The following is a 17,928-nucleotide window of genomic DNA, read 5'->3' as shown; positions in this document are numbered from 1 at the left end:
ATGAATAAATTTAACGAAAAATTTAATTAATTTTGTTGTTGACATCGAAACTTGTTAATAAAATAAATAAAACAACTAAAAATAAATCTCATGAATAACCAACCAACACCTACCAAACTAACCCACCCTCGTTGAGTGCGTTTTGGTGGTTGCTTTTTTGTTATTGTTGTTGTAGAATATACTCGCCTTGTTGATGTTTGATTTTTTGCACACACAAAAATAAGAAGCAGAGTGGCGCAGTGGAAGCGTGCTGGGCCCATAACCCAGAGGTCCGAGGATCGAAACCTTGCTCTGCTAACTCAAGTTAGAAAACTTGGGAAATTTTTTTTTATTATTTTTTGATTGTTTTTTTTTTTTAACACTAAAAGATGCAATCAATTTCTAATAAATATATGGGGGCTAAAATATGGTAATTCGGTTTTGATTTGTTCCACCGTAATTTATGATCTCATCTAAACCAGACTAATTTTCTAGACATTCGACAAAATCGTTGCCGTAATAAAAGAGGAAAAATATGTAAAATAAATAAAAAAAATATGTAAAAATATGTGTAGAAAAAAATCACAAATTAATGAATGGTTTGTTCCAGTACTGCAAGAATCTACTAATTTTTACTATTTTGTATACCCTCAGCCTTTAGGCTAAAGAGGGTATTTACACTTCGAAATAATGGTTTTAGACCCCAAAAATTGCATATGGTAATAGTACCTCTAGGCACACATCAGGTTCGAATATGGGTTATATCGGTCCACACCTTCAGGTACCTCCGACACAAAATTTGAAATAAGTGCAGTTTAGTGACACCTCACGAATCTTTATGAAATTTTTTGTAACAGGATGTTCGTGCGGCCCCCGTACGTCATTGTAATTTTTTTCGTGGGCAAGTCCATAGATCCCGAGTTAATGTCGCATAACCACCAAAAAACGCTGCACTATGTCGCGATTTCAAATAAACGGTGGCCAAATATAAAAGGAGTTGGCGTTGGCAGATGAATTTTGTGGGCCGATTCCGTATAGCGAGGCGAGTCGTGTCGCGTTGCCAGTTGCAATTTTTCCATTACGTATGGCAATATTCGCCTGACGCCGTCAAATTTTGTCGCCGTAATGTTCATTTTCCGGCGACAACAAATTAGCTGTCGCCGTTCATTTTTACTAACGAATAAAAATAAAATAAAATCAAGTAAAAAAAGCGTTAAGTTCGGCCGGGCCGAACCTTTTATACCCTCCACCACAAATTTCAGCTATTTCGGTGGATTAATGTGACCACAACCTTCAAAAAACCGAAATTCGGAAGGTACTGTTCTATGGGGGCTATATGATGGTGTGCACCTATACCTACCAATTTCTGGGGGAAAGTTTTATAAGCCTAAAGAAGACTAAATACCAAATTTCAGTCATCTCGGTGTGATAATGAGGATAAAACCTTCATAATATCAAAAATCGGGAGATATCGTATTATGGGGGCTATATCAACACGTGGACCTATATAAACATTTTATGGTAGAAATTTTTCTTAGCCTCTGGAAACACAAATACAAAGTTACAACCGATTCTTTGGTCAAATGGGTCTGATACATTCAAAATATATTAAAATGACGCGTACTTTATAAGGGGCCTTATGTGGGGGCTATACCAAAATGTGGACCTATATAACCCAACTTTGGTAGGAATGTTTTCTGGCCTCTGAAGACAAAAAGTACCAAATTACAACCAATTCCGTGGTCAAATGGGTCTAATACGTTCAAAATATATTAAAATGACGCGTACTTTATATGGTGCCTTATATGGGGGCTATACCAAAACGTGGACCTATATAACCCAACTTTGGTAGGAATGTTTTTTGGCCTCTGGAGACACAAAATACCAAATTACAACCAATTCTGTGGTCAAATGGGCCTAATACATGCAAAATATATTAAAATGACGCGTACTTTATATGGGGCCTTATATGGGGGCTATACCAAAACGTGGACCTATATAACCCAACTTTGGTAGGAATGTTTTCTGGCCTCTGAAGACAAAAAGTACCAAACTACAACCAATTCCGAGGTCAAATGGGACAAATATCTTAAAAATTCCTTAAAACGACGACGCGTCACGCGTCATTTTGTATGGGGGCTATACGAAAGCGTGGACCTACATAGCCCGCTTTCAATACCAAAAGTCCTACGTACATATAATATATTTTCCCAAAGTTTCATCAACCTACGTCAATCCGTTCGGACGCTAGAGTGATTTCCACAGACGGACAGACGGACAGACGGACGGACATGGCTATATCGATGTAGAATTGCACGCTGATCAAGAATATATATACTTTGTGGGGTCTACAGTGATTATTTCGAGTAGTTACAAACGTAGTGACAAACTTAATATACCCCCATCCTATGGTGGAGGGTATAAAAAAATAAAAATAACTTGTTATCGACGATTATTTTCTATCGCGGTACGTAGTGCATTTTTTAAATTTTGTCACAGAGACGATAGACGACGCGACATGACTCGCCTCGCTGTACGGAATCGGCCCATTGGTATAAATACTTATAGCTTACTGACAATGTCGAGAGCGAAAAATTGGGAAGGTCGGTACTTCTTAATGTTTCGGTATTTTGAATATTTTAGCTAAACATATCAACCAAATTGGTTGAATTTTGAGATGCGGGGTTTTCACTTTACAAAAAACCTTTCCGATAAAAATTATGGACATAGGTCCACGTTTTGATATAGACCCCACATAACGGTACCTCCCGATTTTGGGCATTTTGAAGATTTTACATATGTTTCACGCCGAAATTTTGCATTGAAGGTTCCCAATGGACCAAAAAACTTTTCTGATAAAAATTATGCACATAGGTCCACGTTTTGATATAGCTCCAATAGAACGGTATCGCCCGATTTTCGGTATTTTCAAGGTTTTAGCCACATTAAACAACCAATGTAGCTGATATTTGGTATTTAGTCTTCGCCAGGTCTTGCAAAATATTTTTTACAGAGAATTGTTGGTATTGGTTCACGTTTTGATATAACCCCCGTGATCGAAATTTTGACTTTGTTTTCTTTTCCTTGACGGTGTATTCCTTTTCGGGGACAACTCCATACTTTTTGAGATAACGGCCCTGGAGCTCCAAAAAATCTGCCGGCACTAACTAAACTTGATTGTGCCTAACATAACACTCGCGTACGTACTTGGATTACGTCCAAATATGGAACGTACATCGTACCACTCCTTAGGGTATCTCCCACACAAAATTTGGAACATGTAAAGTGTAAGGTTTTTTTATAGCCTCGGCATTTATGCTAACGAGGGTATATACCATTTCATACGGGCAAAATGTGCCTCATCGAAATAATGGTTTTATACCCCAAGTATGTTTGGACGAAATGTGTTTCAGACAATTTGGAGTCGATTGAGCAGTGTCCGTCCGTCTGTCTGTCTGGCTGGCTGGAGCGCACGATAACTCTCGAACGGATAAACCGATTCGGTTCAAATGTTAGCTTTCGTAATATTTTACCCAAACATAGTTTAAGTTCGAGGATGGGCTATATCGGTCCACTCCTTCCGGTACCTCCCCCACAAAAGTTCGAAAACGTTCCGAAAAATTGTGCGCACGATAACTCTTGAAGGTAGTAACTGATTTGTTCCACACTTTGACCATCGTGAAATGTGTACCAGACTTAGATAAGGTTTCAATATGGACTCAATCGGTCCATTCCTTCGGGTACCTCCCACACAAAATTTCGGAAAAGTTCAGGGTAGGGCCATTTCTCTAATCGCTTTGATTATTGTTTTAGCAACTTGTATTCACTGTCCTCCATACGACGGTACAACTTTCATCAGGGGCAAGTCCATACTTCCTGAGAAAATAGCCTGAAAGTTGCAAAAAAAAAACCTATGACATCGTGTGGTGTGGTTGGAGCGCATGATAACTCTCGAACGGATCTGCCGATTCGGTCCAAAATTTGGCCTTTTGTCCAAACATAGTTTAAGTTTGAACATAAGCCATATCGGTCCACTCCTTCAGGTACCTCCCCCACAAAAGTTCCAAAATGTTCGGAAAAATTGTAACTCTTGAAGAGAGTGGCCGAATTGGTCTATACTTTACACATCCTAATATATCTACCAGATATAGATCAGGTTCAAATATGGACTATATTTGTCCACTCCATCCGGTACATCCCACACAATATGTCGGATAAGTTCACTTTAAGACCTGATATCGAATCAATTTGATTTTTGTAAAAAAAACTATGAAAATTCTCTACAAGATTGTCCTCTATGATATTGTCGTAGGTTTTACCATTTTTGAGATATAGAAGTTCAAATTGGGACAATTCACTGACTGTATCGCTACCTTATAAAACAATGTCATACATGGTGCGCACTAATTTCAAGTGAAAACGGCTTACACTTGGGAAGTTTTCGCGGATTTTGAAACGGCAATGTTAATAGATGAGAAAAATCCAAAAACAGGAAAAAAATCGCTGGAGGGATTTTTAAATAAATCGCGGTCAAAATTCACATTTTTAGATTTATTTTAGGTTTTCGGGATTTTGCTTAGAAACCGCAAGTCCTATCGAAGTGGGGCTAAAGAAATGTTGTAGCTGTGAAAATTCTCTAGTGGACTGACCGTTACGATTTGTTCCTAGGCTTTACAATTTTTTATAGATAGAAGTTCAGGTCACATTTTTAAGTTTTTTTTCTTAGGGTTTCACGATTTGCTTAAAAACGGTAAGTCTTATCGAAATGGGACTAGAGAAAATCTTATAGCTGTGAAAATTCTAAACAAGATTGGCTTTCGTAGTTTTTTTCCTAGGTAGTACCATTTATGAGATATATAAGCTTAAGTTGGAAAATTGCAGCCATTTGATTGTTTTATAAGGAGACGATACAGTCGGTGAATTTTCCCAATTTGAACTTCTATATCTCAAAAAAGGCCAAATCTACGTCAATATCATAATCTTGTAGAGAATTTTTATAGTTACAATATTTTCTTTATGGTATGGTTACACTAGAGTTTTTTGCCGGGTTAACCCACTTCGAAAGGATTTATTTGACGTTTGCGCAATGGACATTTGATCTAAACCCACTGGGTCAATCCGGTTAAGTGTAACCGGGGTATTAGTCCCTTTTCAATAGAACCTGCGGTTTCCAAGCAATATCTGGAAAACTTAAAAAAAAAACATAAAAATATAAAAATTTCAACACGCATCGCGATTTATTTATGAGCATAATCTATGAGCATTGTAGTTTCGGAATCCGCAAAAACTTCCCAGGTGTAAGCACCTTCCATTTAAAGTTGTTTCAAGAGCACCGTGTTCGTTTATATTGCCTTAAATTAAATTCAAAATAGATAACAACATTTCGGAAATTATTTATAGATTTCATAATTTTTCCAGAGTCAGGGAGATGACACTGGAAGTTAACAGGCTGGTCGGCGAGCATAAGCGGAACAAATGGTTAAATCATCTGAAGAGTTACAATATTGTAGCCGGTATACGTAAATTGTGGGCAACGGTTAAGTCACCTTCAAAACCTGGAAGGAGTGAAGGTAGGACCTCAGTCAGTCGACAGTTTGTCCAAGTCTTAGGGAATTAAAATATAGTTGTCAGTGCAATCATGAATAAAAATTCCGTACGGGATTTGTTGCCTTTCCCCAATTTCACAATTTATTATTTCCATATTTATGCCCAAAAAGGGAATATTTTTGTCGATTCCACTAGAATACGCCATAATAAATCGAATCTAGTAGTTTTCAATGTTTTACAAATATTGATTTTAAAAGAATTTCACTTATTAGGGAGGGAAGTATTCATTAGAGTTGTGTAGTTCCGGAACGAACTAGTTCCAAGGAACTATTCCGGACTATTGGAAATATATCCAGCTCTTGCGTTCTCTCTAGGAGCTCGTAGAATATATCAGTGTTCCGTACATATTTCTCTTTAGTTGATTTTTTGGGTCTGTTCATATTCCTGTTTGGTGCTATGATGAAAAATTTGCTGGGACATAAAAGAGGTGCATCCAATTAATTGCAAAGGAAAATTATTTATTTTACGAATGAAAACATTTATATAAGTTTTGGTCGGGCATTTGGTGTTTTAAATGTGATTTTGTACTCAACGTATTTGGGTTAATACGGACGCTCACAGAGCGTTGTTGTGGTAGAAAGACGAAATATTTGTGTACTTCCAGTCGTTATTTAGGTTTAGCAGTAATACCAAACAAAACAAAAAATTTTTCTTTTTGTGTCTGCATTTTAGTCCCAATTTACATTAGGCGAGTTTACTTGCGGCAATTGTCAGTTTGATGGAGAGAAAGGTGAGGCATATGGTAACCCTTTGCCTCTCAGCCCCCTCTCTCACCAACAAACTGACAATTGCCGCAAGTAAACTCGCCTAATGTAAATTGGGACTTACAGAGTCGAGAGCTGTTTGGCTGACATGTTAAATTAAAAAACTATATATAAGCATAACAAACATGTTAGGTCAAACTTCAATCCAATTAAATGCCGTAGTCATCATACTCACCAGAGGGTAAGGACATCAAACTAAGCACCGCAACATCATCCAGACCCATTGTTTCGTAAGCCATAAGTCATCCCTAACATTAGTTTTCATCAAAAAATTCCACACGTTCTTGTTGTTGTTAAAATTATTTCATATATGCTGTATTTTTAAAAAGATAAAACATATACAACTGATAAACTTAATTCTAATACATGGATTTAATCAATTATTTTTTTTTCGTATGTTGTATATTTCCTTCAGTTGATTTGTTCACGTGATTGAATATTTATTATATGTGTATTTTTATTGTTTTGTTGACAATTACTTATACATAGAAACTATGTACTAATTATGGATAAACATAATTATATTTTCTATATAAAGAGAGAAAAAATTATTATAAAAAAAAAAAATAATTATTTTGTTGAATGAGAAAAATGTAAAAAATCATGAGGAATACTAAAGTAAGGGCCTTAACACAAAATTGGGATAGGTGGACCTAAAGCTTTTAGCATAAAATATCAAAGTAATAAATTTTTAACAAATCCTTTGTTTAAGGCCTTTTTCTTTTAACAGAATAAGAAAAAAAAATATTATCAAATTAGAATTATTTGAAATTATATTTATTTTTTTTTAGTTTTTGTTATTACATTGTATTTTTATTTAATTGTTAAATAAATTATTGTTGCAAATATTTTATTGCAAAAAATGTATATTGAATTGTTTTATGTTTTTCGTGTTTGTAAAATATGAAAAGTCTGCATTTGAAGAGGAAATAGCCTAGTCTAATGTCATTTAGTTTACAGTTTTATTTTATTTTAGAGAGTGAATAATTGGGAGTTTTGTTTTATAGTCTTTTTTAACAAACTAAATCATTTTGTTAACTATAAAACAATGAAATTATTTTTATAAACAAAATTTTAAAGTAATTGCAAAAACATTTGGTTTTTGTTTAAAACAAATAATTAAAAAGAAAAAATAGTGTCCCATGAATTATATATAAAAAACGTCCAATAATGGCTTTCCTTTCAAGGAGAGGCAATATACATCTGCAAAGAGAGAGAGAAAGTGAGAATTTGTTAGTAATAATTATGAAATCATTGCTGAGATGGAACCAAATATTTATCTACAATGTAAATGTTTCTATCTCGTTTAGATATAGATTTATAACAACGAGGAAGAAATAATGGAAACCACCATTATTCCCTCCACAGGTCAAGCTGAGTCGTCACCTCTGGCCGACAAAATCGTTCCTCCAATTTGTTTAGGAGGAAAACCCTCACAGCTTCTTAGACAAACTGCGGTTGATGAAGTTGTCGGAGAGTGCGACGCAACCATGGAAGTCATGGATGAGTCGCAAAAACCCTCAACCTCAAAACGCGCAAGCAAAGAGGCTATGGATAGGAAAGACTATCGCTTTGCAATCTCGTATTGTGGGCGATTTGTCGATAAGGACCCCAAGACCATCACCGAAAGGGAATTTAAATTGATAAGGAAAAACCTAAAGTTTGTGAGGAGATTCGAAAGAAAATATCCTCACTTAACGATTAAGGATTTCCAAATCAATAAAATTCCCACGTCGAGAGAGGGAGGGTATTCTGCCGTAACCCGTACGGATGTGACGACAGACCACCCTCCTACTACTATACCCGCCGGTGACCTGGCAAAATCACCGTCCATACAGACTGTGAAGAAGCCAACAAGGTCAAAAACCAGGCCCAAAAAACCCCAAACCCCTCTGCTGCCCCTTCTTCTAAGCCCATAAATAAGGTGATGGAGGTGGGTCGGCTGATGGGCGGGGGGAAGCTCGAAAAACGGGATGAGAAGTCAGCGCCAGCGAAGACTTTTTCAAAGACCAGTGGTACCTCGAAGACAAACTCCACCGAACCTGAGGAGCAACCACCGGCTGTGAAGAAGTCATCGCTGTCACGGCCACTCATCTCGCAGACGTCTGCCGCACGGGTAATCAAGGTTAGTGCAGGTGCCAGTAATTGTAGGGCTACACACCCCGCAGCGACCGCCACCATGCAAAAACCTTGTGAGCCGAAGGTGATCAAGGAGAGTGTGAAGGACAACACAGGGAAGAGCAATACTTCCACAATCGTTGTCCCTTCACAAAAACCTTGTGAACCAGCCAGCGGGTCTCAAGAGAAACCTTGCACATCCAAGCAGGGTGACAGTGCGATGCGACGGACAGTTCCGGATGACCTGGGAGTGGCCATCATTGACAAGACAGACCCCAATGGAAGGATCAGCACAAGTCATTGGTTGCAAATCGAGGGTTATCTTAGAGACGTCCTCATCTCAGACGAGGTGGATCGCAGTAAAGTAAGACTCGGTCACTCTGCCCCCTATAAGGGGGTCATGGTTGTTAACTGCGAGAATAAGGAATGTGCAGATTTCCTTAAATCTACGGTTAACAACCTTGATCCTCTTTGGGAGGGGAGTGATTTGGCTGCTGTCAGCATTGCTGAGATTCCGTGTGGGATGGTGACTTCAGTATGGGTCCCCCCCTCCATATATGGAGCTGGACAAAATACTGAAGCTAGTCGAGAGGCAGAACGTCGGTCTTCAGATGGAAAACTGGAGAATTCTCAGCTCCTATCCGAAGAACGGTGGTCTTGTCATTCGCTTTGCAACGGATGTTAGCGGGGAAGCCTACTTACGTAGTCGAGAGGGGTTGCTTAATTTTTGATTGGGAAGGTTATGCTTCAAAATCCCAACAAAGCAACAGTAGGAGATAGGCGACAGCAGCTCAGTGTGATTAATCTGCATCATTGTAAAGCTGCTGCTACCGACACCATAAGGATGGACAGAGGGCATGGAAAACCCTTTATAATGGCCACTGTCTACATGCCCTATGAAGACCCCGACCCACCCGGCGGTATCGTAAATAATCTAATGGACGAAATGGGGAGCACAGGCCACATCATTCTTGGATGCGATGCAAATGCTCATCACTTCCATTGGGGAAGTAGCGATACCAACACTAGGGGTGAGTCAATTTTCAAATTCATTTTGCAAAATAATTTAAGAATTTGTAATAGGGGTACCACACCCACTTTCCAAAATAGAGTTAGACGCGAAGTAATCGACATCACCCTAACCAATTTGGAAGACTCCGAAGTTATGGACTAGAAGGTATCTGAAAAGTGCTCTTTTTCAGATCACAAGATGATACTCTTCAAAGTCCCCATAAGTTCGGAGAAACAAAAACCATACAGGAATCCCAGGAGGACTGACTGGAACAATTACAGCTTACAAACGACTTCGGTGTTAGGCAATCCTCAAAGACTGTCTACATCAAAGGAAGTCGAGGTTGCTGTAAACGATCTAAGTAAGTCCCTCCTGAGGTGTTACGAGGATTCCTGCCCAAGAAGGAGTTAACGAAGCTGCCAGGTTTCGTAAGATTCTATCCAAGAATCCCATCAAACGAGAAAACGGCACGTGGACTAACTCTGGTCTAGAGACTCTAAATCTGCTGTCTGAGGTGCATTTTCCAGGCTGTACAGACCTAGAGAGTGACTCGCAACGAACGAGTCACAATCAGGGCTGTACGGCAAAGGACGAGCGACTGATTGACAGCTTAACTAGCATCCCAAGAATAAAATGGGCGATATACAGCTTCCAACCCTATAAATCTCCTGGACCGGATGGCATTATTCCGGCTATGTTGCAGAATGCAGCTGACTCGGTACTGGCAACCATAAAGGAAATTTACAGGGCCTGCCTGCGTCTTTCGTACATACCTAACTCATGAAAGGAGGTAACGGTGACTTACATTCCCAAAGCTGGGAAGCCTAGTCACACACTACCTAAGGACTATAGACCTATTAGTCTTTCTTCCTTCCTCCTTAAAACTCTAGAGAGGCTACTCGACCACAACATACGGTCTCATCTAGATTCCAATACTATAAGCAACTCGCAGCACGCCTATATTAAAGGCAAGTCGGTGGACACCGCCTTACACGAGATGGTTGGATATATTGAGAGGAATATGGAGGGTTCACTTGCAGCCTTCCTCGATATAGAGGGAGCCTTCAACAATGTGAAGCTGGAATCCATTCATAATTCGCTCACTAACGCAGGAGTTTCCTCTATCCTTGTTAGGTGGGTTAATGAAATGCTGAAGAGCAGAATCATCAACTCCCATCTAGGAGAGAGTTCCGTAAGGAAAAAGGTTTGCAGGGGTACGCCTCAAGGAGGAGTTTTATCACCCCTCCTCTGGCTCCTTGTAATAAACGAAATTCTTGTGAATTTCAACCAACTAAGGACGAAGGTGGTAGCCTATGCTGACGATGTTGTTATCCTCATAAGCGGCAAATTCTTGTCGACCATATCAGACCTTATGCGGCGTGCTTTAGTGCAGCTGTCTCGCTGGGCTCGCACCAATGGACTTGGTGTGAATCCAACGAAGACCGAGCTCGTACTCTACACGAAGAAGCGCAAAATTCCCGATTTCCCGCTACCAGAGCTGGATGGTGTTGCCCTAAAACTCTCATCGGAAGCCAAATACCTCGGTGTTATCCTGGACCAACGCTTAAATAGGAAAAGGAATACTGAGGAGAGGGTTAAGAGTGGTTTTATGGCACTCTATTCCTGTAAGAACTCCATTGGTAAAAGTTGGGGTCTCAAACCAAAGATCATACACTGGTTGTATGATACCGTGGTTCTCCCAATTCTTACCTATGGTGGGCTTGTCTGGTGGCATGCACTCGGGAACAATGCACTTCTGTCCAAATTATCTAGTGTTCAAAGAGCCGCATCTCTGCTAATCTCTGGTGCCGTTAGAAGTACACCTCAAGCCGCCCTGAATGTGATACTTGATCTCCAACCTCTGGACATCACTATCAACTTTCAGGCGGCGAGGACGGCTTTCAGGCTCAGAAAGGCAGGTATGTGGCAGTGTTCACGATTTGGACATGCAAAGGTCCTTTTCCCCTTCACTTGATTATAAACTTACATCCATCATCACAACCTCAGCAACAACCTATAAACTCACATCCATCATCATAGCACCACTTACACACTCAACTTCACAACAAATCCGCAATAGTCCAGCATCTATCATCATCACATATAGCCCAACCACAACACACAGTTTCTTTAAAGATGATCACAATGGACCTCAAGGTCTCCGAGTGAAGTAGCTGCCAACAACGGTAGCTGCGCGTCCTAAAACCAAACCAATAACACTGTGGCCAGGCAAAGATGCCAGCAAAAGATAATTGTACAGACTGATTTCGCCTTTTCGCCAGTAGCAAATACCCTTGAGGACTTAGTCCTCGCCAGCATCAAAAATAGCTATCCAGTTGCTGTTTGAGGACGTTGAGCAGACAACCCTCCAGCTAAGCTTGAAACGTTTGGCAGTCAATTATATGTTTGGACGCCAGTCGTACTTGGAATTCAGGAACAAGAAGTCCAAACCCCGCAGAGTGAAACACCTTTTTCCACGCGAGGAATATGCGGCTATCCGCCACTAAATCTACGTCCACTCTGTTCACCACATGGACCGCGCAGTTTGGGAGAGCGTTGAATGTCGTAGTCAATGGTAGCAGAATTCCTACCACAAACTGCCCCAAGATCGTCAAGTCCCTACCCTGCAGCACCTGGGGTGCCGATAAAGAGACCACCATAAACGTGGATTTTTTAAAGATTTTTAGGAGCAGCCATAGACCACCATAAACGTGGATTTTTTAAAGATTTTTAGGAGCAGCCATAGACCACCATAAACGTGGATTTTTTAAAGATTTTTAGGAGCAGCCATAGACCACCATAAACGTGGATTTTTTAAAGATTTTTAGGAGCAGCCATAGACCAACAAAAACGTGGATTTTTTAAAGATTTTTAGGAGCAGCCATAGACCACCATAAACGTGGATTTTTTAAAGATTTTTAGGAGCAGCCATAGACCACCATAAACGTGGATTTTTTAAAGATTTTTAGGAGCAGCCATAGACCACCATAAACGTGGATTTTTTAAAGATTTTTAGGAGCAGCCATAGACCACCATAAACGTGGATTTTTTAAAGATTTTTAGGAGCAGCCATAGACCACCATAAACGTGGATTTTTTAAAGATTTTTAGGAGCAGCCATAGACCACCATAAACGTGGATTTTTTAAAGATTTTTAGGAGCAGCCATAGACCACCATAAACGTGGATTTTTTAAAGATTTTTAGGAGCCATAGACCACCATAAACGTGGATTTTTTAAAGATTTTTATTAGCAGCCATAAACCACCATAAACGTGGATTTTTTAAAGATTTTTATTAGCAGCCATAAACCACCATAAACGTGGATTTTTTAAAGATTTTTATTAGCAGCCATAGACCACCATAAAGGTGGATTTTTTAAAGATTTTTAGGAGCAGCCATAGACCACCATAAACGTGGATTTTTTAAAGATTTTTAGGAGCAGCCATAGACCACCATAAACGTGGATTTTTTAAAGATTTTTAGGAGCAGCCATAGACCACCATAAACGTGGATTTTTTAAAGATTTTTAGGAGCAGCCATAGACCACCATAAACGCGTATTTTTTAATGATTTTAAGAAGCAGCCATAGACCACCACAAACGTGGATTTTTTAAAGATTTTAAGCAGCCATAGACCACCATAAACGTGGATTTTTTAAAGATTTTTATTAGCAGCCATAGACCACCATAAAGGTGTATTTTTTTAGGAGAAGCCATAGACCACCATAAACGCGGATCTTTTTAAGATTTTTAGAAGCCATAGACCACCATAAATGCGGATTATTTATAGATTTTTAGTAGAGGCCACAGATCAGCATAAACGCGGATTTTTAAAGATTTTAAGGAGAAGTCATAGGCCACCATAAACGCGGATTATTTAAAGATTTTTAGGAAAAGCCATAGACCAGCATAAACGCGGATTTTTTAAAGATTTTTAGGAGCAGCCATAGACCACTACAAACGTGTATTTTTTAAATATATTCCGGAGCAGCCATAGACCATCACAAACGTGCATTTTTAAATATTTTTAGGAGCACCCATAGACCACCACAAACATGGATATTTTTAAAAGATTTTCAGGAGCTGCCATAGACCACACAAACGTGGATTTTCTAAAGATTTTTAGGAGAAGCCATCACAAACGTGGATTTTTTTAAGATTTTTAGGAGCAGCAATAGACCACCACAAAAGTGGATTTAAAAGATTTTTAGTAGCTGCCATAGACCAACAAACGTGGATTTTTAAAGATATTTGACCACCACTGACCACCATAAACGTGGATTTTTTAAGCTGTTTAGGAACGGCTATAGACCACCACAAACGTGGATTTTTTTAAGATTTTTAGGAGCAGTCATAGACCACCACAAACATGGATTTTTTAAACATGTTTAGGAGCAGCCATATTTTTTAATGGACCACCACAAACGTGGATTTTTTAAAGATTTTTAGGAGCAGCCATGGACCACCACAAACGTGAATTTTTAAAGATTTTTATGAGAAGCCATAGATCACCATGGCCGCGAAAATTTTGCACGATTTGTTCTTTAGCTACAACAATGAACTGGTAATTTTTTTTTCATAGATGGGACCATGAATGCGACTTTTAGAGAATTGTCGTGAAAATGCAACCTTTGGCCCCATACAAATTACTATAGAAACAAAGATCGCTCAGGTGGCACGGATTAACGTTAACCGATCGCCATTACATTTTATATATAAGGTTTTTGGATCAAATGGAAAAATAGGGGTAGAAGTTAAAAAAAAAAAATAATAAGAAAATTCGTGTCACCCTAATATGATTTATGATTATATAAACGCAAACTATATAAAACGATCAATAGATTTCTCATAAATTCATACTTACAAAAATATTTCCAAAGAGCAATACAAAATTATTTGTATCTTCTGTTTGTTTTTCTCTTTACAATGCGGAGCTGCTATCATTACCTATATCACTGCCCAAATCATTAATGATATTATCAACATAATTTTTCTCTGGGGCATCTTCATTTGTTTGGGAATCTAAAATAGAAACACAGACAAATATAACACAAATTAATAAATTTCTTCAACTTTTCCCCAAATTGATATTACCTTCAGTGAATAAATTCAAAGGTATATCAGACATACATACACCGCCAACTAAAGTATTTGAAACATTACCATTTGTTTTTGTGCTATTTTGTTGTTGTGGCACACCAGGTGCTGCAACGTGATTAAGGTCATCTGTCGGTGACAACGATTCAGCTTGATTTTCTTTTGCTGATATAAAACTATCACGAGATTCTGTATTATCGGATGTGTTGTTTGAATGGTTTATTCTATTGTTGTTGGCATTGTTTGTTGTATTTTCATTTGAATCGGGATTGGGGGTAGTTGAGGTAACCGGCGAAACAAGACCTTTAGCCATTGTTATTGCCTCATCGATTTGTGTTAACATTGTTGTGGAGCTAAAGGGTACAACTGAAGCATCATCAAAAGTTGGTGGTATTACACTTGGAACCGTATCTCCTGCTGCATTTGTGGAACTTGTACGTGATGCCCGACGCTGGGGCATATCAATAGGTACTACAAAAAGGGAAAAGGTTTTTGTTTCTAATTTTATATGGCCATAACTTGAATTGATTACTTACCAATATATTCACAATCATCATCGTCGTCATCTTCATCCTCATCATCAATGTTCAAACGCCTCAAACCAGTTGGTGGTACACGTTCGTTGGCCCGTTTCAGTTGTTCCTTGCGTGGACTTTGTGTCTCTTCATCCTTTAGGGGGCTAAATGATTTCTTGTGTTCACGTTTCTTGCGTCCCGGCGAAAACGGTGTACTGGAGATAAGATTTTCCGGACCCAAAAATAGTGAAGGATCCAAAACAATATCATCGACGACACGACCATTTTCTAATTTCTTGAGGCGAGCAGGTAGTGGTGTATTGGGTACTACCATTGGGACATTCAATGTGGAACTGGAATTTCGGCTACTATTACGCATTGGAGTGCTACCAAAGTTGGCGGGTATAGCTGTTGCACAGAAATTCTCATCACGTGAATCATCATCAGATTCTGAGGTTGTACCCAACACCTCCACTTCATCACGAAAAGAGACAGATAGATTTTTGCGATTATTCTTGTTTTGCTTACGGGCACGAGGAGTTTTTGCCATAAATGTTCGTGCTATTGGATGATTGCACTTTCGAACTCGTACATGACAATTGAACCATTTTTTACCGAAGGTTTTTATGAGTTGTGTACGAGAGAATTTTGTTGGAGTTGTAGTAGTGATTGATTTGGAATTTTTTATTTTATTATTTTGAGCTACCTTTGATGAGGATAACGAAGGAGATTTCGTAGTGGTGGAATTGGAGGATGGTGTGCTGGACGAGGAATTGAGTTTAGAGATTTTTAGTTTTTTATCCGACTTTGAGGGTGTTGTTATTTTTATAAAGAAGCCAGTCTTGACCTTGGTTGGTGGAATATTTGCCTTGCCCTTCTTCGATGTTGGAGAACCGCTATTTTTACTGGTGGGGGATGAATTCTGATTGGTGGCAGGCTTCTTCTGATGCATTTTGAATTCCTTTGTTAACTTTTGCAAATTATCACGATGTATTCTCACCACACACTGCTTGACATTAAAGCTTTTCAGGACTTGCCGCTCTCCCTTAGTTTTCTTCTGCCCAATTGTGGGTTCAAAAAGTTTTTGTTGTGCCTTTGTGGGAGTTTTCTTTTTGGGCTCCACATCTTTAACTGCAGAGGAAGAATTTAGACCATCTCCCTTGATTGGTGAAAAGTCTTCTAATTTTGATCGCTCCAATTTGACTTTTAGTTGTTTTGTTAAGGCAGGTGGAATATTTTTCGGTGGTGATAAACTGCGAGATTTATTAGATTTTTTCTTTGTGACACCTAAGGGTGGAATAGGCGAAGGCAGTGATTCACGACGCCTCTCTTTTCCCTCAGTAGGATCCTCACGTTTATGCTGGGCATTAAACTTTTCCACTTTTTGTGCATGATTACTGCTGCTGCTGCTGTTTGACTTTTTCTTTTTTTCGTCCGATTCCTTTGCTTTTATTTCAACTTTCGGCTTCTTCTTGGGAGGACTTTCATTATCATCATTCTCGCGATGTGAATTTTCTTTGCCACTTTTAGAGGTTTCTGCGATAGGTTTGATAGGCTTGGACTTATGATCATGATCTCTCTTTTTACTACCATCTCCTTTATCACTTTTGTGATGTTTGTGTTTGCTGGATTTCTCGGGGGAGCTCGAAGAAGATTTCGATTTGCCATTATCATGGTGCGAGTGTTTTTTACTTGGTGTTTCATCACCTTTCTTATGGCTATGACTTTGCTTATCTTTCTTTTTTTCTATGGAGGAGTTTTTCTTGTCGGGAGAATCCTTACTCACGTGGTCGTGGTGTTTTGATGAAGAGCTCTTATGGTGACTTCCGTTATCTTTGTTGTGGCTAGATGATGAACTCTTCTTTACCTTTTCATCCTTTTCCTTTTTTGATGACTTTTCTACCGGTCTGGTAGTTTTCAATTTATCAAACAAATCCATTATGATACCACTTCAATGTGAAGTGCAAAACCAAGACGCCCTATACGGATGATCCAATTACTATAATATCTGAAAATAACCTTGAAATGTTCAAATGTTCAGAGTTACTTGTTAAAACTGTACGACAAAAGCAAGAAATAAGACTCCAACGTACCTGCGATGCTTCTTCTTCCTTTTTCTTCGAGGGAAACAACGCCAACCAGAATGTAACGAATCGATCTACAAGGAACACATGTTTTTTTACATTTACACTAAGAAATTTTATGCTTTCCCGGTATTCCCAGCAGGCACTTCAGATTCTTCGCTTATGGAATTTTTTTAAATAAAATTTCCTTTTAATGTTTTTAGTTCTCTTCACTTAACAATATATTTTGTCGAAATACGTCTCTCCTCCTTCTTTGGATTTTAACAACTTATTATGTTGCGCCTGTTTTATTTTTCGTTTAACCCGAGAGATGCCGAAAGTATATTTTATTAACACCAAGAAAACAGCTTCACTTTTAATTAATTATTACTATTTTCTGTGCATTAATTTTAATATTTCAACATTTCAGACGCGCCGGACAAATTTTCGCCAAATTGTTTCCTCCTTTTTTATTCTCCGTATTTTGTTTGGTCTTCTTTTTTGTTCCCCATTTTCGCTTTATTTGTAATATGAAGCCAATGCAACTCTGTGATATTGGAAAGGGAATACAGCGCAGAGTTGCAAATGAATGGCCTGTTCCCGTACTTTATAAAGTGGTAAAAGTCGTAAAAGTTGTAAAAGTCGTAAATGATTTTCATATAAATTTTGTGTACGGGAACGCAAAATGTGTAAAAGTGGTAAAAGTTGTAAAAACTTTTTAGTTCTGGAACAGAGCTGAAGGTAGACTTAAAAATGTAGGCTACGTTTATATAA

General features: G+C 38.6%; 1 protein-coding gene and 1 non-coding gene across 3 annotated transcripts; one reads left to right on the top strand and one right to left on the bottom strand.

The window, feature by feature from the left end:
- Positions 1–225: 225 nt before the first annotated feature.
- On the top strand, positions 226–297 carry TRNAM-CAU (transfer RNA methionine (anticodon CAU)). The gene has a single exon. It is a non-coding gene; the product is annotated as a tRNA-Met (tRNA).
- A 6,340-nt stretch (positions 298–6,637) lies between these two features.
- HP5 (Heterochromatin protein 5) lies at positions 6,638–17,657 on the bottom strand. 2 transcript variants are annotated; one of them, XM_073976443.1, is made up of 5 exons: positions 17,185–17,657; positions 15,113–17,110; positions 14,574–15,047; positions 14,344–14,501; positions 6,638–7,553 (listed from the first exon to the last, which is right to left on the bottom strand). In XM_073976443.1, exons 2-4 carry the CDS (start codon positions 17,028–17,030, stop codon positions 14,401–14,403), a joined length of 2,493 nt encoding a protein of 830 aa, XP_073832544.1. In that variant the 5' UTR covers positions 17,031–17,110; positions 17,185–17,657; the 3' UTR covers positions 6,638–7,553; positions 14,344–14,400. The 2 variants fall into 2 exon arrangements, with proteins under 2 accessions (XP_073832544.1, XP_073832545.1); XM_073976444.1 differs by having other exon boundaries at positions 15,113–17,099; positions 17,185–17,644.
- Positions 17,658–17,928: the final 271 nt, after the last annotated feature.

Source organism: Musca autumnalis, unplaced genomic scaffold (assembly GCF_047663935.1).
Source record: "Musca autumnalis isolate F117 unplaced genomic scaffold, ASM4766393v1 scaffold_3, whole genome shotgun sequence".
Lineage (NCBI taxonomy): Eukaryota > Metazoa > Arthropoda > Insecta > Diptera > Muscidae > Musca > Musca autumnalis.
The sequence above is the reverse complement of the archived record's forward strand: the minus strand, read 5'-3'. Positions and strand labels throughout refer to the sequence as shown.